The sequence below is a fragment of the Lipomyces doorenjongii genome, assembly GCF_038497915.1.
Source record: "Lipomyces doorenjongii strain NRRL Y-27504 unplaced genomic scaffold V1508scaffold_27, whole genome shotgun sequence".
Classification (NCBI taxonomy): Eukaryota; Fungi; Ascomycota; class Lipomycetes; order Lipomycetales; family Lipomycetaceae; genus Lipomyces; species Lipomyces doorenjongii.
In genome coordinates, this window is record NW_027118094.1 from 54,745 (window position 1) to 73,737 (window position 18,993).

Below are 18,993 nucleotides of genomic sequence, written 5' to 3' on the forward strand. Positions count from 1 at the left end.
TCCACCCACGTCAAATTGCGTGCCATTGTCTCGGCCCATCCAGCAATGGAATAACGTGCGACAGTAAGAGGAGATACGGCTGTGGCTACAGGATGTTGTATATGTTTCTATCTCCAACAACAAAAACATAGGCAATTTCCATAAAGAGAACTGTGGCCTTTGGTTATGGGTTTCTGTGCGGCTGCGTGCCCTTGCTGATCACTAACGGCAGTTTTAGGTCAGTGATTGTTGAAATTAATAATTAATGATTGACAATTTTCTGGTCAATTGTTGTCCTGAGTCACAGAGTCAGTTAAACGTCACAACATACACTGGTCCAGAGTCTAGAATCACCATCCTAACGACTTATGTGACGACTAGGGACTTCAAAGTTTTGGTCGGCGGCGTGTAATTAGAATTAATCTAGACAGATCTCAGATTTCTCTTGATTCCAGTCCAACCAAGGATCCTGATTAGCTCACCGTCATCCAGGTTGAATATCCCGCACAAACCTCGCATGGCAATTCTATTTATTATTATATAGCTATTTGTATCATGAGAGAGAGAAAATGAGTCAAATATCTTTGCAACCCAGAGTAAGGGTTTCGGTACCACGCGCACCACGCGCACCATGCCCCCCCGTAGAGCTTGAAATATGCCTAGCCAATAATTTTTCTCTGTCGTCCTTTCTTATCCACTTCTGCATACCATTTCTGAAAATTTCCGTTCTTCAAATTGGCGAGGCCTTTGCTCTTCTTCGCGGCAGGGGGCGGAGCTGCAGGGACAGGGGGCGGAATCAATATAATCTCGTACTCCTTGGACTCCTTCATGACTTCGGCCCATAGCGTTGGAAGAATATGCACGTTGTCTTCTAGTCTCCGTACCTCGTAGTAGCCCTCCCTGAGGAGAGGTGCCGCGCTGGATGGGAATGCTTCGATCATTTTCTCCTGTAGAGACTGCAAAATTATTAGATATGTTCAAACAATTATATGGAGAAGACTCACATGCCAAGTTTTGACCTTTGATAGTGGAAGTTCCCAAATTTTCTTCAACTCTTCGTTTCGAATAGAAATGAACTTGTTTTTCTCCTCGGCCTTAACCTTCAAATCTTTGACTTCGTCCTCCAACTTCTTTTTCTCACTTTTATGCGCCTCAGTCAATGTCCTTTTCTCCAGTTCTTGCTCCTTATACATAGTCAGCGGATCCCATATGCCCCCGAATCCGCCGCCCATATATCCATTTCCTCCAACACCGCCGCCACCGCCACCTCCAGGAGCTCCCGAAACGACCACTACTCTGTCACTACTTCTACTTCTGCTCCGGCTCGGACTGCGACTTCGATAATGGTGATGGTGATGATGATGCTCATGTTCACAATATGGACACTGAGATTGACCCTGCTGAGTCTGTGGTGATGGCACGGTCGCGGGTATCACGGTCGCCGCGTTCGACGGTGACACATGAGATTGTGCAGGCGGAATTGGCTGCGGAGGAGTCGACATTAGGTATGCCCCAGTTCCAGGCCCAACCGTATGGGGAGGCTGAGGTGGTGGAACAAATGGATTGGGATATGCTCCCGGGAACACCCAACCGGCATTCCCCATAGGTTGACTAGGCAGAGGCTGTAGATGCTGTTGGACTGGTGGCATCATTGACTGCGTTGGCAACTGTCCCGACAGGTAATTAGGCAAATAGCCAGGCATCATTGTGGGCATGACAGTAGCCTGAGGGAACGGCATTGCGCTAGGCGGCGCATATCCAGTGGTACCTAATGGGATATTGCCAGTAGGGGCCATGCCCATTCCGCCCATTCCGTCCCGCAGCCGGTTGGAAAACTCCCCAGCAGGAGACGAAGGCCTATTCTGTCGAATGTGTTCATAATCAGACTGGGGCTTTGTCGGATTCGCCTGCGGTGGTGGCAGTCGCACGTTGTCATCACCAGCGTGAGCACTTTGTCGGTTTCGTCTAGGCGTCTTTGGCATTGCTGGTGTTGCTGTTTCGACTCTCGGTGAAACAGTAGGCGACTGGCGACGTAATCTCCTACCTGCAGTTGGTTGAGGCGGCTCTACAGAGGGAAGTGTCCATGGTAATGGTGACTTTGGAAGCGCGTCTTTATTATGTTGTTGAACATCATTAATTTCGTCGTCTGCTTGAAAAATATGTCGATGAATTGGATTACGAAGATGCTCCTGCTCGGACCGGAGTAGTACCCTTGGATCTGGCGGACTTGCTGCTGGTGGTGGCGCCGCTAACGATTCACTTGCCAATGGAATGGTTGACGACGGGCCTACCGGGTTCAGGTCTGGCAATATGATCTCGTAGATCTCGCTGGCTCCCTCGCCGTCCGGCTGAAACGTAACTCGTATTCGACGCGATTGAGGCTCGTTAAGATGTCTAGATTGCCGAATATATAAATTTTTGTCAATAGCACTGTCGCCAGAGCATGATGGAGTTTGTTCTGATGGTGTAGATGAAGTGGTAGAGGGAATAGAGGCAAAAGCTTTGTCGACAATAATATCCGAAATCCGACGGAGAAAACGATGCGAGATTAACAAAAAGCAGAGAAGTAAAGGTAGCAGATATGCGTACATTTACGTAGTAGCATGATGCATGACAATCTGGAAAGATCTGGAGCAGTAATCAAGTATGAGATGAAGCGATGGGCTTTCCTAAGTGGAAGAATGGCACGTCAGGAACTGTAGCCGCGGGCGGGTTGTCCTACCAACAGGCCCATGTGTAAATCCATTGATTATTGTTTTGAGGCTTAGAGTGGCTGGGTCAATATTAGGATCATGGGGAGCGGTGACAACCGCAATTACTAAGAGCAAGCCAAAACGGCACACAACTAGTAAATGATTCTCTCTCTGAATCATAATATTGCCTGACGTAAAAATTACATTTTTATTCCATCATTCGTCTGCTGGGGTCTGTGGACTTTAAGCGGGCGATCCCGTTCTGGCTGCTTGCACGCAACTCATTTGAGGCTGTCATAATAACAACATCAAGTGCGTCGTCATTATTAGGTTGCTCATGGCCGCAACTCTAGTCATCAACTGAACAAAAGCATTTACTGAAATACGCACTTTTTTGTAATAAACTCCGGAGTAATGAGCCTGCTAGGGGAGCTCATGACCTCAGAGTCTGGCTCTCTAAAACGTTTCAAAATTTACAGTTGGACTTGTGGTGACAACAGAACCCGAGTTAAGTGCTTTAACAGTGGCAATCGATCAGACTCAATAATCCATATAGACCTAACCCGAAGAGATTGACACTTCTTGCAGTGTCGCGATGTGACTGAAACTTGTGCACTTACAAGGTGGCAATCAACTCGATCTCATTAAGTCAGTCAGCGCTAATAGTATCCAGGGATGTCGTCAACAAAACACATTGACACAAGCCCGAAATGTCATAAGCAAATTCGGATCACAGTATTAATGACTGTCAAGTACTTGGCTAAAGTGATGGACTCACCCATTGTACATCTCATGAACTGGGGCCATCATAACTCGTGATACATATGCTCTGTATATTGTGCTATATTGGCCACGCTGCTGCTGCATAATACTTCCAATGCGCGACTTTGGCACCTGCCGAAGCGCTGCACAGATACAGATGACACGTTAGCTAATCGTGGTAGCGATGACTGGATACCTGTGTAATAATGCCGAGAATCAAAATAATCGCTGATATAGCACTGTGCCACTGTCTTCCGAAATCTGCGCCAATTAAAAATGGTGCAATACAATTTATTATTCCAACGATAAGGATATGGATTCTTGCTTATTCGAATCACGTGGAAAGAACGACTAATAAGAAATTGTCTCCGTCAAGATATTGATTTCCGCCTAATACACTGTTGATTAATCAGTAGAGATTAATATATTGATATCTGTTCAACTTTCAGGATTGCTTAAAGCCGACATACTACGTTTATTCAACAGCGCTCCTCAATTGCCAATTACAAGTAGTATGAAGACCATCTTACACGGCCAGTCCGTCTTGTAGATATGGAAGCGCATCGGGTAAGGGCAAACTCATAGCACAAACCCCTTACGTATAAGGAAATTAATCCGTTGGCATCTCCGAAGCAGAATGTAATGGAGTGGGGAGGTGGACATAGACTTGGGAGTGAAACGGAAGACAATGCGCGTCATCGACCAAATGCGAACGGAATAGATATCTCCAATAGTAAACTGAAAACTAAGTTGTTGTCGAGGCGTTCACGAAAGCTTTGGCAGTGCAAATTTCAGCTCATCCCGATGTGGAAGGCAGGGGACGAACAGAGAGGCCCTGTTCGGTCGTCAGCAGCTGGCGACTGCTCGCACGGGTACTAATCGGTGACGAGAATCTCGAAATCGGTCCGAAGTGGAATATATTATTGCAATACAACTAAACAAGCTAAATGGCCGTGAACCAATTGAATTAACTACAAGTAATAGCGTATTGGTGGAGTTTGTGTTTTACAATTAGTGAACCCTGATGAAGGTAAATTGGCAAACTGCAATTTGCGATTTCGGCGGCAAAACAAATAAAGAGGCGAGTCACGAGAAGTATATCTCCGCGTGCTGATTGGCTGGGTGGGGACGGGTGGCAACAGCCCGTGTCCCGACTACTGCGCAATTGCCGCACAAGTCCATGTGTACTATGCGGAAATAGCGTAAATGCCGCGCGGTAGGGCCACCGGGCAAATTCGGTGGAACTCTGCTAGTTGTTGTCGTCGTCGCGGGTGGCCAGAGCTGACCAATTATAACGCCTCGCCACATGCTCCCGCCTGCGCGGGTTGGCCACATCTCCGCGCAGCCTTCGGCACACGTCCGCTGCGGAAGAGAACTGCCGCACGCGCTCTGTATTTAGTTTTTTTTCTCTTCCCTCTTTCCGATTCTCTCTCTTCCCCTTTTTCTGTCGGTTTTCTTGCCTCCACTTCTCCACTCTTTTTCGCATTAACAGTTGTTAACACTTTCAATATGCCGGACTCTACTGTAAGTTGACTATTTTTGTTGATAGATTGAACCTGGTAACCTGGGTAAAAAAATTTGGGACTCTGTTCGGGAGGGTACAGCACTTTGTTCGTCGCCATTCTTTAAGGAAATCAAGCAATATCTGCAAATTCAAGCAATATCTGCAAACTCAGGCTTATGTTTTAATCGATACCATTAAGTATTTGCTTATGATACGGTTAAGGGAGCAATTGTGTCCCACATTTGTGTGAGGCAGTTTGTCAGATATGATGTGCACTTCTTATTCGCTTCTCCGCCGGTGTCTCTCTAATGCATTGTGAGGGCACTGCTCGTCTTGAGTGCGTTCTATTCAATGCAATTGAATTTCTAATGCTTGCGTTAATTGTTGGGTTGGCCCTTCTTATTGAACTGGGATTGTGTTTGGAGGGGCACCCTTTTGCTTGATGTTATTGCAGCCCCTCCCGAACGATCAAAGAGACAGCGGATTATCATTCTTTTTGTTCCACGCTAACGTTGGTTTTAGTTCCTGATCGATTTCTTGAGTACGTCGATTTACTCATTTGGAAGTTTATAGTTATATGCTAACATTGTCCAGTGGGCGGTGTTTCCGCTGCCGTCTCAAAGACCGCTGCTGCTCCCATCGAGCGTGTAAAGCTTCTTCTCCAGAATCAGGACGAGATGATCAAGCAGGGCCGTCTTGACCGACGATATGGTGGTATTGTCGACTGCTTCAAACGTACTGCTGCCGACGAGGGTATTGTTTCCCTCTGGAGAGGTAACACCGCTAACGTTATCCGTTACTTCCCTACCCAGGCACTTAACTTCGCGTTCCGTGATCGTTTCAAAGCCATGTTCGGTTTCAAGAAGGACAGAGATGGCTACTGGAAGTGGTTCGCTGGTAACCTGGCATCTGGTGGTGCCGCTGGTGCTACTTCTCTTCTCTTCGTCTACTCTCTTGACTACGCGCGTACCCGTCTTGCTAACGACGCTAAGTCCGCTGCTAAGGGTGGAGAACGTCAGTTCAACGGTTTGGTTGATGTTTACAGGAAGACTCTTGCCTCTGATGGCCTTGCTGGTCTCTACCGTGGTTTCGGTCCTTCCGTTGTCGGTATCGTTGTTTACCGTGGTTTGTACTTCGGTCTCTATGACTCTATCAAGCCCGTTCTTCTCGTCGGTTCCCTTGAGGGTAACTTCTTGGCCTCTTTCTTGCTCGGCTGGACCGTTACTACCGCGGCTGGTATTGCTGCCTATCCTATTGACACTATTCGTCGTCGTATGATGATGACTTCCGGCCAGGCTGTCAAATACAAGTCCTCCTTCGATGCTTTCTCCAAGATTGTCGCTACCGATGGTGTTAGCTCTCTCTTCAAGGGTGCGGGTGCCAATATTCTCCGTGGTGTCGCCGGAGCTGGTGTCATTTCCATCTACGACCAGCTTCAGCTTATCCTGTTCGGCAAGAAGTACTCAGGTGGCTCTGGTTAAGTGATAGCATGGGAAGTGTTCGTGTAGCGTCGTGGTCAATTAGAGGAGACGTTATTATATAAAAGCCGGGAATAAACGTTTTGTATTTGTTTTTATCATGTATGAAGCGTTTTCTCTTTTTATATATTCCACGTTTATATTTTATCATTTTGTTATAGTTTCGTTATGATATACATGTAATGTGATAGTGTAATTGTGGCTTAAAAAACTAAACTGCTGTCCAATGCTCGTATGCACGAGAGTGATAACATCATTAGGCATTATTTTTGTTCTTCTTCCTCGTATTATTGACAGTCTGAATGGATCGACATCGCCTGGGTGGCAGTTCGGGTTAGGTTACGTCAAGTTAATACAATATCCGTTGGTCAAACTTAGACCCACATTTCTGACCTTAAGGTCGGACCCAGACTCCCAATCGGGTTATCAGGTGGACTATGTATCTGATATGTGGTATCTAGAACCCTTATCCTAAAAAAGTATTTTACCACATACCCTACAGTCTGCTCGTACTATGGCCAGCCAGTCACCAATCTTGTAACGTTTGGCAGCCGAATTGCACAAGACGCATGTCTAACATTAGCATTATTATGCTAAGGTCTGTCGGTACATTGTCTATTGTCAAAAGAGATAATCCTGAGTAGCAAAAGCTGTGTTGAGACTTGCACTCAACTACTAAAGGCAACCATCCAATCATCCTTAAGACTTTAGGGTATGAGAATAATTAGTAGAACAACTGACCCAGGCACCTGGAGCCTCCGGCTAGCCACGAGTCCCGACGTCAGTGCTTATCAACACATCTTTCCAGCAGCAGCTTTACTTCTTTTCGTTAATTTGTTTTGTCATAGGTCTTTTTTGCTATTATCCTTAATACTATCTTCCAGTGTTGTTGGGTGTAGTACAATTGGTTAATCGACATTCTTGTAACTGCTGACGTCGCCAATGATGCCGTCGCAACGGACAGTTGAAGATACCCGGTAAGCATGTCTAGTCGGCATAAACGAATTACTGACGCTGATGGATGGAGTACAGAGCGCTATGGAAGAAACTATTCGGGGGATCGTTCCAGTCACTAACTGCCCTGAAATCTTCAGTCATAAATGGTAGTACTGTTTGTGACGATACCCTTCGCTCAGTGTGCTGGAAAGTGAGCTACCGTCTTAGTTCGTGACGTGATTTCTTGATGAATTGTTATTGACTACTCTTTAGATGTTCATGCTGTTGCCCGACTTACAACCGGACACTTGGGGCAATATTTTACAGACTGAGCGTCAAAAATACAACGAGCTGAAGAAGAAATACCTAGCAATACATCTAAAGAGGGCACAGGAAAACGCTGGAGTGCAATCTGAAGAAGAGCAAGAGGACTTGAGCGTTGTGAACCCACTTAGTCAAGACAGTTCTGTATGCCTCGTCGTGCATTTCAGCTAAGAATTATTGCTAATATATCACCATAGAATCCTTGGAATACGTTCTGGAAAGATGAGGATCTAAGAAAAGATATATTACAAGATATTGAGCGCACGTTTCCAGATATCGACTATTTCAGAGATAAGAAAGTCCAGCACATGATGCTTGATATTCTGTTCGTTTATGCAAAGATGAATCCGGTGGTAAGGTACCAGCAGGGCATGCATGAGCTCCTCGCCCCGATATGTAAGTTCCATTATGTCCCCTGGTCGATGGATAACACTGACTGGGTCAAGTCTGGGTCATCTCTCGCGACTCACTTAAGGCACCTGCGGAAATAGCAGGATCCGACAAGCTTATGTATGACACGCTATCTGAAGAATACGTCGAACATGACTCTTTCACGCTTTTCAACTTCATTATGCAGAACGCTTGGGAATGGTACGCTGCAGAAGGCAAAGTCAAAGGTCCGTCAGAAAACGGCCGAGTGACGCCACCAATTGTCGTCAAGGCTCGCAAGATCCAAGAACACTATCTTCGGAGAATCGATCCCGAACTTGAGCATCATCTGCGGGTATTGGGCGTCGAGCCACAACTCTGGGGTATCCGGTGGATTCGGTTGCTGTTCGGACGCGAGTTTAAATTTTCGAGATTGCTGAATGTATGGGATTGTTTATTTGCCGCAGATGCACAGTCTCTGGATTTGATCGACTTGGTTTGCATCGCACTGCTGCTGCGGGTTCGCGACCAGTTGTTACTAGCGGATTACACTGGCGCGTTGACACTATTGCTGCGGTATCCTGTCACGGATGCTATGGCGCCATGCACCTTTATCGAAGATGCCATATATCTGCAGGTTCATGTGACGCCTAATGGTGGGCGACGGATAATTCAGCAATACATCGCTTTTGACGACGAACTCGATAATCAGCAGCCGATGCACATGATTAACGGAATGCTCGTTCCTTCAACGAAAAGTATATATCAGCAACGCCGGGCAATGATGGAGAAGGCAATGTCTGGAATCGCGAAAAATGTTTATGACACATCGGAGAGACTAGGAGTCGGCATGAACAAGTATGTTCGCGAGAGGGTGCAGGATGTGCGTGTTCGTGCAACGAGTGCTATTCAGAATGGTACTGGAAGCGTGCAGTATCTCACCCCTGAAACGGCCGGTATCGCTTCTACGCAGCGACAACAGCTGAGGCAAAACGGGGCACGGACGACAGCTTTGCCGAAAGGTGGTCGTCCAAGGAATGGGATAGCTGCATTTGACGAAGCCGAGTACAACCGCGAACGAAATGAAAGATTGGCTGAAGTTCTCGCTACAAGCTTGAGCTCGTTGAGCGCGCTACTCGATGACAGTGAGAATCATGGGCGTTTCATGGAGGCATTGGATCGGATAGAGTTTGTCAGAAAGTGTCTACTTTTCGACAATCTCCGCGTCGACAAAAAGTACACATCTCCGATAGTCGTGGCCTCGCCCAAGGCGTCAATCAGCGAAGAATCAATTCCATCTCCATCGCTTCCTATTCCTAGAGCGCCTACCAAGTTGCGGGAGGGAGATCCCTTATATTCCACTTTGGTTAATTCTGTCGACTCTGCAAAGGGTAGTCCATCGTCGGATTTAGCTAAAATCAGCTCATCGCTTGAATCGTATAAGGTTAGTTCCTCGTTGGACACAACAGCCAGCATATTGTTTGATTCTCCACCAATTAGCTCCTCGGCTGAATCCTCCACCACTGGATCGTCCTTTGACGCTAAACGGTTGCTGTTTGGATCTGAGCCGGCGGCAAATGGACATGTCAGTAATGTCTTATCGTCCAATGTACCGCCGTCGTCTTCGAATTTGTTCGCACCGCAGGCTGCGTCATCGACTAGTAAGCAAGTTTCGGGACCTCCGCCGGAATCATCCACCACGTCTCCCGGCCTCGCTCCGATTTCGGTAGAAGAAGCGAAAATGCTACTAGGCATATAATAGGTTAATCTAGTACGATGCTATACAGTCATCGTAAGTAGTGTTGATATATAATTTTGCATGCAAGTAAGGGAATTTGTAATGTGGGGCGGTTTAGGTTCGGGTTATGAAGACTAATCGACAACATGTGATAATCAATTTGCATTAATAACAGACATAAACCAAATAAATCTGGCATACATCTAAGGATTGCGCAAAGGAAGCATAGTATATATACAACATGAAACTCCACTTTAAACAAAGTACTCTATATTTATCTCTAGCGCCGAAGCCACGACGGCGGAAAGTTCAAAGTGTTCTAGAACATCAGGATGGAGAATGCCGAAAGAACCAATTTTAACAGTCTTGGACGGATCTTGCTTGGTGCGGTAATACACAGCCGCCGCTCGGCCGGGAAAGAAAGTGTCATCTATGGACGTCAGCTACTGCTGATTCTGCAGTCAAAGAGAAACATACCATCTTTTTGCGTAATGAAGTAACCGGGCACACCGATATCGCTCTCCTTTATCCACGGCACTCGTAGCATCTCCATGATTCGATCTAACAGGCCGTGGACGATCTCGAAACCCGACGTCCTGCCAACGTACACAGCCGTCCAGTGTCTCTCATTATAAGATTTTCGCTCCAACTTCTCATTCTTGAACGCAACGTCGGAAACTTCAAAGACCTTGATTGGCAAGCTGTGCTTCCTATTCTCCCTGATCGTCTTGAGAACACCAGGGAGTAAACTAGTCCGAACGACCTGATACTCGAGCGTTTTTGGGTTGGCAAGCTTAACAGCCGTCTGATTATCGTCGACGCGGCGCAGGTACTTGAAGTTTTCGTCATGTGAACACAGAATGAGGGGCAGAACTTCCAGCCAACCAGCCATGGCGACCTCACGTCTGATAATGTCGCTGACCTTATTCAACGAGAATGGGTCGCCGATAGTACCAGACTCGCCTGGGAAAGTGCGATCAAGTTTGTTGAAGCCGTATGCAATTCCAGCGTCTTCCATGATATCGCACTGGTGTAAAATATCTGGACGAGTACATGGGACTAGCACGTCAAGAATGTCGGCATCTTTTTGAGACACGGTCGCAGTCAAGGACATCTTGGACAGAAGCTTGGTGAGCTCTTCTGCCGTCTGCTTGAAACCACAGCATCCGTTTATGTAAGAGACTTCGGCCGTTGTAGCGCGCGGAGAAATATCAGGAGCGATTCGTGACTCGCCGTTGTGAGGAGATACAATCTCAATGGGCTCGATAGTGAAAGGCTCGTCGCAATATTCTGAGAACATGGCAACAAGCTGGTTGACGACAATCTCGACCTTGGTCTTGTCAATAGCAGTCACCTCGATCAGAACATTCTTGGTGTCAAGAGTAATCTTGCTACGCTCCGAGTTGATGATAGGAGGAAGTGAGCAGACTCTGCGTTTAGAGTCTAAAACCACAGGGTAAACTGGTGAGTCCCGGATGATGTGCAGGAAACGACCGAGATGCTTATCCCCATCGTAGTACTCCATCAACTCCTTGCCGGTCATTTCCTTGGTCTGATTCAGCGGAATGAAAGAAAACTCCTCTGGAGCAAGTGCTTCATAGGTGAAGGGACCATCAATAGTGTCGAGGTCGTGCGTGCCCATGGAGACTAGTGTCCTGTTGCGGCAAAGATTGTTGTGAAGCTTGTCCTGTAGACCGATGAAAGATTCATATCGGCGCGGGGTGAACTTGATCCCTCGAAGGATAGCACCAGAGATGTACTGGCGGATTTGAGTAGTTTCCGGCTTGACAATGAGCTGTTGGAGTTTCTCTGGCTTTGCTATGCGGTAATTTGGAAGGGACGCACGGCTGAGGAAAATGTTTAATGCTCGCGCAATACCCTCGAAACATAACATGTCATATCTATCAATTAGTCATAATCCTTAGTTCTGCAATCAAGAAAGAATTCAAAGTACACACCGATTCGCAGGAATCTCGATCTTGAGCTGAGGACGCTCTTGGACCCCGTTCACAACAGGCAATTCGCCCTGAGATGTCTGCAATTTATTGTCAGTCCCGATATTAACAACCACATGGCTACATGACCATCGTACATCCTCATCAAGCTCAATTCCAAATTCGAAGCACAGTTCGTCGAATTCCTCGGTGGTGTAGGTTCGACTACTTAACATTAGGCCAGGCCAAAAATTCTATACCAGCTATGGACACGCACCCCAATGCCTCGTAGAGGTCTTCCTTATCAACAGCGACGGTCGGCATGCTGAAATACAGTTATGTTACTAAAATATATAAACAGAAAGTCTCAGTCAATTGCGATATAATCCTTGTTCTAGTATGATACGAAAGCTACTGTGGCTGAATACAGTAAGACGTGCCGGTCGAGTCATTGAACTGGAGAAAGCACAAATGCGGCGCACAAGTGAAGATAGGGGCGCAAGTACATCGCGGTGGTCACTCATTCCAGGTACGGGGTGTGCCCGTAATCAAGTTGCGTACCTGTCGAGCAAGTAAGGTAAAGCGAAGAGAAAGGATCGCTCGCAAGGAAAGCTTTGTTTCCGCTTGGGCATCACATATACACATATCCATTAACCAACACACGACCTGCATTCTATCTCGATTTTTTCCTGTCCTCACATCAAGAAGCCGATCCGTCGGTCGACAGCTTTCATACGATTATTACATAAGACCTTCGCTACCGGTGCTCTAATTAGATCATGTCGTCAGTGCCGTCAGATGAGCTGTACCCCATCGCGGTCCTAATAGACGAGCTCAAGGTAAAGTGCTCTATTTTATACATGGTCGCATACTGCATTCCCGTTCAAGCCCCACGTGTTAATTTCGCGTTATCTTACGAAATTTGTGCTGACCGTCGCATTTTGCGTATCTAGCACGATGACGTGAGCCTTCGGATGGCTGCCATCGAACGACTATCGACCATCGCGCTCGCGCTGGGTCCGGAACGCACGCGATCAGAGCTGATTCCTTTTCTGGAAGGTGTGTAATTCGATCAATGTTCGCGATATGGGTCTAACGGACGTATTCAGAATCCCTTGACGATGAGGATGAAGTCCTGACCGTGTTGGCGGAGCAATTGGGAAATTTCGTGCCGTTTGTGGGCGGCAATCAGTATGCGCATGTACTGTTGCCACCATTAGAGTCGTTCGCTGGTGTCGAAGAGCCGTTGGTACGGGACAAGGTATGTCTCCCATCACCACAGTCATTGGCAATTCCTGACAGATTGCTTGTAGGCGGTGGAATCTCTGAACAACATTGCAAATGAAATGACAGCGAGTCAAGTGGAAGAATACTTCTTGCCTCTCGCGAAAAATCTGACTACGGCGGATTGGTTCACAAGCAAGGTTTCGGTGACTGGACTGTACGCATCCGTTTATCAGAAAGTGAGCAGCCAAAGTAAAGCTGGTCTGCGACAGCTTTTTGGACAGCTTGTGTATGATGATGCTCCAATGGTGCGGCGGGCGGCAGCTACACATCTTACGGTAGGTCCGAAGTTGTAGCACTTTTGTACGATTGTCTGCTAACGGGATTAGGGGCTAATACAACATATTGATGCTGAGACGGTGGTGACTGACATTGTTCCATTTTTTTTATATCTTGCGCAGGATGACCAAGATTCAGTCCGTCTGCTCACGATTGATGTGTTGATTGCGGTCTCACGTTTACTGGGTCCTGAGATGGTGCTCGAGCACTTGTTAGAGCAATTAAAGAAGCTGTTTGTGGACAAAAGTTGGCGCGTGAGGTACATGGTGGCCGATCGATTCGAGCAGCTAGCTGTGGCGGTTGCTGCCGGTGACGAGGCTGTACTAAAGACACACTTTGTGCCCGCAATTGTGCGATTACTCAAGGACAGCGAGGCAGAAGTGCGTACTGTCATTGCCAAGCAGATCCCAGGTAAATAATGCGCTACTAATTTTATATGGTAATCTAACAAGCCTAGGCTTCTGTCAACTGGTTGGCCGTGAGTCGGTGTTGGAGGAGATTTTGCCGTGCATAGAAGAACTCGTGAACGACCCTTCGCAGCATGTTCGGGCAGCGCTCGCAACAAAGATCAGTGGGTTAGCGCCTATTCTCGGAAAAGACTTGACGATCAAATATCTGCTTCCGATGTTTTTGCAGATGTTGAAAGACGAGTTCCCAGAAGTGCGACTAAACATCATTTGCAAGCTCGAACTTGTGAATAATGTGATCGGTATCGATTTATTGTCTCAGTCGCTTCTCCCTGCCATCACACAGCTCGCGCAGGACAAGCAGTGGCGCGTGCGACTGGCGATTATCGAGTACATACCCCTTCTGGCATCGCAGCTGGGGATGGAATTCTTTGACACCCAGCTGCGCGACTTATGTATGACCTGGCTTCACGACAACGTGTACTCTATCCGCGATGCTGCGACCGAGAACCTTAAGAACTTAACCAAAGTGTTTGGAGTCGCGTGGGCGAAAACAACGATTATCCCTAAAGTCATCGAGGCGGGCTCGAATCCGAACTATCTCTACCGAATGACTAGTTGCGTTGCGGCGACAACACTGGCACCAGTGGTGACAATCGATGTTATTAAGGACGATTTACTGCCATTCCTGAATAATCTGGTCGCGGATCCGATCCCGAATATCCGATTCAGTGTGGCGCGGTCGTACGAGACCGTGCAGAAGCTGTTGTTGGAGAAGGCCGCGGAGGTAGAACTTGATTCAGACGCGATGGAGGCGAGCACGGATGAAGACGCGAAGGCGAGAGAGTCGAGAATTGCGGAAGCGAATGAGATTATTCGGGACGTTATTGTGCCGAATTTGGAGAAGTTGAAGGAGGACGAGGATGTTGATGTACGATTCTTTGCGAATAAGAGTTTGCAGGCGATCGGTTAGTCGTGCATATATGTTTACGCAGTTATTAGTCCTTATGATATAGGTGTATAGTTCTACGTATTTATTGAATTAGTAGTTATTGTCTACATATACAATATATCAATTATAAAAATGCTCTATATGCTCGACAATATCGACGAAAACCTGAGAATATTATGGACACAACCAATTTACAGAACGTAGCTTGCCAAATATGAAACCGCAAACAACAAACAAGTAAACAAACGGAACACTATAACACATTAACCGAAATCCAGTAATACACATAATCCTACATGGTACCAATGCAACATAGATGATACCAATCCAAACAATAACCCAGACAAATCCAATAAAAAAGAGAAATAGTTTCAAAACCAAAAAACAAATATGCCCATACAAAAACCAACTATACAACACGGTAATTGCGATCGAACCAACTATGCATTCCCCACAAAATCCTCGTCTTCCTCCCGCGGAGTGAGATCGACATGGTCGGCACCGTTGAGTATACGGCCCCACTCCATGAGTTGGTAAATGAGACCCATGTTCGGGCCGATTGCCGGCGCCTTGCGTTTGACCCAGGCATACGCCTGGTTCAAGTCCCATCCCCTTTCCTTCATCACGAATGCGACGACGAGCGACGCCGAGCGGGAGACGCCGCATTGGCAGTGGACGAGGATTTTTTTGCCCTCCGACGCGCGCCGAGCCATGACGGAGGTCAAGTACGGTAGGTCTTGGGTGAGTCTGGACGTGTGTTCCCACGGGATGGAAATGTATTCCGGGGTTTTTTGGTCATTGTCCGCGGCGACGCAGCAGCACTGTTCGTGAAGCGCACTGTCCGCGGACTGGGAATTTCGCTGGGGAATTGGTGGTTGTGCAATGCTGACTGGTGACACGGGTGACGACAAATCCGACGATGTGATCGATGGAGGAGAGAGTGGCATGTCGGTATCAGTCTCCGGAGGTACGGGTTCGCTAAAACTTGCGCGGTCGGCGAAAGGATTCGAGACTTCTCTGGCGACATTGATGACAACGTCGAACTGGGAGGCAATGCAGATACTGGGTTCGGAATAAAGAAAGATGTTATCAGCATAGACCTCGACGGGTCCGGAAGGATAGGCTTTCTCCACTTTGAGGTCGTCATTGTCGGAGCCGTATATAGATGAGAACGGGAAGGACGTCATCATTGGAGACTCAACGGGGGTGTAAAGACCTGCGGGCGACGTATTTGTGGCTATTGACGTTGGGAAGTAGAGCCTGTCTGCGGCTGCAGTCTTGGGATACGTGGACTCGTGGGCATGGTATGGCAGCGGAGGGAGAGAAAGCACTAAATTTGCAGGCCGGCGACGGGAGGACGAGAGCGAGGAGGACGAGAGTGGGAAGCCAAACGGCGACGACACCGACGCAGATCGCATCGGTGTATGGAGTGATTCTGGCCGGGGCAGACCGGTGCTAGTAACGGAGGTCGATGTCAGCGGCGAGTTGACGTGCGGAGGAGGCTGGGCCAGCAGACTGTGGGATGTGTCGATTTCAAGCGTGGACGCACGCCGGTGCGACAGCGGAGATGGCATCAGCAGTCTCTATAGAGCGCAGTGTGGATTATTGTTGTGCGTTATATGTAAATAGGATGTGACAAATTGAGTGAGTATAATATAGGAGTGTCGAATTGTACAAGAAGCGTGCCTCTAAGATGGCGAGGCTACGATGGAGGAGAGTTTGCCATCTGGCCCTGACCCTGACCCTTGCAGGCGCACGGCCTTGGCTCAGGTTATTTTTATTACTTACCCGGCCACATTGTCTGGAGTAAACATGCTGATGAGCCGACAAACGACAGTGGAAATATATTGCATAATTGCAATTCCAGAATAATTATATTATTACAAATATGCTTTATAGTAATAGCCTTTCCTATTCCGGGGCTGAAATAGACGCAACATTCTCAGCTGCTTGGTATAGTGTCTAAACCTTACTTGTGTCTCGCCGTGAGGGGTGGACCACCGATGATCAGGTCCAAGACAGCACGAGCAATGGCTACTTGGTCTCATTACAAATTCCAACGACGACATCTCAACAATGCCCTAGAATATAATACCTGCAAAGTCGTCTTGGTTTCTGAGGCCAACAGTAGTAAGACATGCGGAAGATGTGGCAATTTGGGAGTAGTAAAAAGTACGCATGCAAACAATGTCAGTTTGAATGGATCGCGATCGCGATGTCAATGGTGCGAGAAATATTCTGGTTCGTTATAGTACAGCGAATCCGGCAGTAGAGAAAAATCTAGACACGAATGCGCATCCACGACATGCTCCAGTGCAGCAAACCTGCACTGCAAGAGCCAGCGGCTACGTCCATTGCAGCGACGAGGCTAGTCTCCTTCTCGGTTCCCCCGAGTTGCATGACCCCTGTCAGCTTCCAACGAAACATATGCTTGCTTATTTCGAGGAAACACACGAGCGTGGCCCAACACAATAATACAAAAAAATGTGACAATCCAAACTTTTATATTTTAGCTTGTATCGTCTCTTAATAAATAAGACAAACGCAGCCATATGTGTCCAATATATGCAATATAATACGCAAACCAAACCGATGCCGAAAGAAATCTTTAAATCTATGGTGGCCGATTACTACTACTGGCACCTGGTATTGTAGGCGTGCCAACGTAGTAATAATACTGTCCATTATCTTCCCCGAAACTCTCATTACTTGACCTCCGACCCTCGCTCAGGTCCTGCTCCTCGTCATGACTCAGCTCGTCGTGTGCAGACGGTCCCGCGACCGGCCTCACGATCTCCCGCCCGTCACGATCATAGATCCGTCCAGATATACTGTGAATTGACGCCAACTCTGGGTCTTGCCACCGCTCAAGCTTGCGGCCACTTATCTTCATGAAACCCGTTTGTTCCACTGCGGAAGGCAAGGACATGCCCTGCATGCTGTTCGACAGGTGCGACGCGCCAGTGTCCCGTCGTGATCGCGTAAACAATGAGCCCAGAAAACGAGGATGCGAAAGATCTGACGCTGAGCTGGACGGCGGGTATGACCGCTGCGTGGACGATATCGGCTCCGGTGTCTGCGCCTGCGCGTAAGTCTGCATCATTTGTGACCGAGGTGTTGATGCCCCTTGCGCAGCCGCCGGGGGATATCGCGGTTGGGAATGTGTGAATATGCGGTGTGAATCAGAGTGTCGCCGTCGCCGCCGCCGGACAAAGAAGAAGAAGATGATCGCAAATATCAGGACGCTGCCGACGCTGCCGACTACGGAAGCGATCACAGTTGTCTGCCTCGATGATAACTGCGAAACCGGGTCTGTATCGATCGCTGACGAGGTTGACGATGCAAATTGTGGAATTGAACTAGAAAATGATGTAGTAGATGTAGTTGATATATATAAAGATGCAGATGATGCAGATGCAATTGTTGATGCCGGAGTCAATGTCAATGTCGACGAAGATAATATAGGAGACGAAGTGGATGTAGTCGACCTCATAAACGAAGATAATGAATGAGATAAACTTGTACCCGCGCTTTCAGTGCTCGAGCTCGATGCCTTGCTAGAGTTACCAATGGAACTAGTGGTCACCGCAGTACCAGTTGTCGACGAACTTCGGGCAACGAATATTCTTGATGGCAAAGCGGATGCCGACGACAACTGCAAAATGGATCTCGAATTTGTGGCACTCGCCGACGCAGAAACGACGGCAGAGACCGTCAAACTTTGAGAACTCCATCTCGCCGTACCTAGCATGGACGACGCAGGACCCGAAACTGTCGTCGTCTGACTCATTGATCCTCGAGTCGAGGACAGGGATGGCATGGTCGACGATGAGGTCGCCATCTCCTGTATTAGATGAATTGTGGGACAGAGATCGCTTTGGTGTCTATGAGCTCATATACAAAACATCGTCAATGCTGTCGATTGTCATTAGCATTTATAGGCACTGCCCGTCTGAAAATTTGTATGGCTTACTGTATATCGACTGTCGTGATTAATTATGTCGACCGGTCAAATTCGGTGGTTGCCTGGACCCTGAGATTTTGAGTCGCTTGTTCGATAAAAACCCCACAAAATTCCCAATTCTAAACCGTAAGACGCAAGGCCCAAATATTAACACCAATGTTCCTAGTAAAATATAAATTATTGAAACCGCCCGGTAGAAAAATCAGGGAACACGGCGAAGAAACTCCAGTCCCCTGAAAATTATAAAGCTAGAGAGTACCTCCACGTAAATACTGCTGCTTTAATAAGATCGACGCTAGTGGATACACCAACGATGGACTACAGGGCGACCCACTCACAATGCCGGAATTGAACAACGACGACGTCGATAGAGGGTCGAATCGCGGGTGA

The 18,993-nt window shown here is 47.5% G+C and overlaps 7 protein-coding genes across 7 annotated transcripts; 3 read left to right on the forward strand and 4 right to left on the reverse strand.

Annotated features, from left to right (window-relative positions):
• Nucleotides 1–189: 189 nt before the first annotated feature.
• V1508DRAFT_418095 (uncharacterized protein) lies at nucleotides 190–2,734 on the reverse strand. The gene is made up of 2 exons (XM_066940418.1): nucleotides 984–2,734; nucleotides 190–935 (listed from the first exon to the last, which is right to left on the reverse strand). The coding sequence occupies exons 1-2, from the start codon at nucleotides 2,568–2,570 to the stop codon at nucleotides 639–641; spliced, it is 1,884 nt and encodes a 627-aa protein (XP_066795565.1). The 5' UTR covers nucleotides 2,571–2,734; the 3' UTR covers nucleotides 190–638.
• Nucleotides 2,735–4,794: 2,060 nt separating this feature from the next.
• Nucleotides 4,795–6,809, forward strand: V1508DRAFT_418097 (mitochondrial carrier domain-containing protein). Its single transcript, XM_066940419.1, has 3 exons — nucleotides 4,795–4,958; nucleotides 5,461–5,479; nucleotides 5,533–6,809. The coding sequence occupies exons 1-3, from the start codon at nucleotides 4,944–4,946 to the stop codon at nucleotides 6,417–6,419; spliced, it is 921 nt and encodes a 306-aa protein (XP_066795566.1). The 5' UTR covers nucleotides 4,795–4,943; the 3' UTR covers nucleotides 6,420–6,809.
• A 384-nt stretch (nucleotides 6,810–7,193) lies between these two features.
• On the forward strand, nucleotides 7,194–10,048 carry V1508DRAFT_371103 (rab-GTPase-TBC domain-containing protein). Its single transcript, XM_066937477.1, has 5 exons — nucleotides 7,194–7,393; nucleotides 7,449–7,563; nucleotides 7,626–7,820; nucleotides 7,874–8,072; nucleotides 8,123–10,048. The coding sequence occupies exons 1-5, from the start codon at nucleotides 7,359–7,361 to the stop codon at nucleotides 9,802–9,804; spliced, it is 2,226 nt and encodes a 741-aa protein (XP_066795567.1). The 5' UTR covers nucleotides 7,194–7,358; the 3' UTR covers nucleotides 9,805–10,048.
• On the reverse strand, nucleotides 9,926–12,281 carry V1508DRAFT_418105 (uncharacterized protein). The gene is made up of 5 exons (XM_066940420.1): nucleotides 11,995–12,281; nucleotides 11,876–11,942; nucleotides 11,742–11,818; nucleotides 10,261–11,684; nucleotides 9,926–10,213 (listed from the first exon to the last, which is right to left on the reverse strand). The coding sequence occupies exons 1-5, from the start codon at nucleotides 12,039–12,041 to the stop codon at nucleotides 10,038–10,040; spliced, it is 1,791 nt and encodes a 596-aa protein (XP_066795568.1). The 5' UTR covers nucleotides 12,042–12,281; the 3' UTR covers nucleotides 9,926–10,037.
• A 25-nt stretch (nucleotides 12,282–12,306) lies between these two features.
• On the forward strand, nucleotides 12,307–14,775 carry V1508DRAFT_371109 (armadillo-type protein). Its single transcript, XM_066937478.1, has 6 exons — nucleotides 12,307–12,556; nucleotides 12,671–12,776; nucleotides 12,827–12,978; nucleotides 13,031–13,279; nucleotides 13,331–13,691; nucleotides 13,738–14,775. The coding sequence occupies exons 1-6, from the start codon at nucleotides 12,497–12,499 to the stop codon at nucleotides 14,658–14,660; spliced, it is 1,851 nt and encodes a 616-aa protein (XP_066795569.1). The 5' UTR covers nucleotides 12,307–12,496; the 3' UTR covers nucleotides 14,661–14,775.
• Nucleotides 14,706–16,314, reverse strand: V1508DRAFT_418110 (dual specificity phosphatase). The gene has a single exon (XM_066940421.1). It carries the CDS (start codon nucleotides 16,211–16,213, stop codon nucleotides 15,080–15,082), a length of 1,134 nt encoding a protein of 377 aa, XP_066795570.1. The 5' UTR covers nucleotides 16,214–16,314; the 3' UTR covers nucleotides 14,706–15,079.
• An 869-nt stretch (nucleotides 16,315–17,183) lies between these two features.
• V1508DRAFT_137404 (uncharacterized protein) lies at nucleotides 17,184–18,979 on the reverse strand. Its single transcript, XM_066935989.1, has one exon. It carries the CDS (start codon nucleotides 18,478–18,480, stop codon nucleotides 17,254–17,256), a length of 1,227 nt encoding a protein of 408 aa, XP_066795571.1. The 5' UTR covers nucleotides 18,481–18,979; the 3' UTR covers nucleotides 17,184–17,253.
• Between the last annotated feature and the right edge of the window lie 14 nt (nucleotides 18,980–18,993).

What these genes read in the sequence shown, in the direction of transcription:
- V1508DRAFT_418095 (XM_066940418.1), bottom strand. Translation starts at nt 2,570, where the DNA reads ATGTACGCATATCTGCTACCTTTACTTCTCTGCTTTTTGTTAATCTCG. An exon ending in CAAAGGTCAAAACTTGGCAT is followed by an intron (nt 936 to 983) that starts GTGAGTCTTCTC and finishes ATAATTTTGCAG; the next exon opens with TCTCTACAGGAGAAAATGAT.
- V1508DRAFT_371103 (XM_066937477.1), top strand. Translation starts at nt 7,359, where the DNA reads ATGATGCCGTCGCAACGGACAGTTGAAGATACCCG. An exon ending in CGGACAGTTGAAGATACCCG is followed by an intron (nt 7,394 to 7,448) that starts GTAAGCATGTCT and finishes GATGGAGTACAG; the next exon opens with AGCGCTATGGAAGAAACTAT. An exon ending in CACTTAGTCAAGACAGTTCT is followed by an intron (nt 7,821 to 7,873) that starts GTATGCCTCGTC and finishes ATATCACCATAG; the next exon opens with AATCCTTGGAATACGTTCTG.
- V1508DRAFT_418105 (XM_066940420.1), bottom strand. Translation starts at nt 12,041, where the DNA reads ATGCCGACCGTCGCTGTTGATAAGGAAGACCTCTACGAGGCATTGGG. An exon ending in GACCTCTACGAGGCATTGGG is followed by an intron (nt 11,943 to 11,994) that starts GTGCGTGTCCAT and finishes AATGTTAAGTAG; the next exon opens with TCGAACCTACACCACCGAGG. An exon ending in CTTCATTACGCAAAAAGATG is followed by an intron (nt 10,214 to 10,260) that starts GTATGTTTCTCT and finishes TGACGTCCATAG; the next exon opens with ATGACACTTTCTTTCCCGGC.
- V1508DRAFT_371109 (XM_066937478.1), top strand. Translation starts at nt 12,497, where the DNA reads ATGTCGTCAGTGCCGTCAGATGAGCTGTACCCCATCGCGGTCCTAATA. An exon ending in TCCTAATAGACGAGCTCAAG is followed by an intron (nt 12,557 to 12,670) that starts GTAAAGTGCTCT and finishes TTGCGTATCTAG; the next exon opens with CACGATGACGTGAGCCTTCG. An exon ending in CGGCAGCTACACATCTTACG is followed by an intron (nt 13,280 to 13,330) that starts GTAGGTCCGAAG and finishes TAACGGGATTAG; the next exon opens with GGGCTAATACAACATATTGA.
- V1508DRAFT_418110 (XM_066940421.1), bottom strand. Translation starts at nt 16,213, where the DNA reads ATGCCATCTCCGCTGTCGCACCGGCGTGCGTCCACGCTTGAAATCGAC.
- V1508DRAFT_137404 (XM_066935989.1), bottom strand. Translation starts at nt 18,480, where the DNA reads ATGGCGACCTCATCGTCGACCATGCCATCCCTGTCCTCGACTCGAGGA.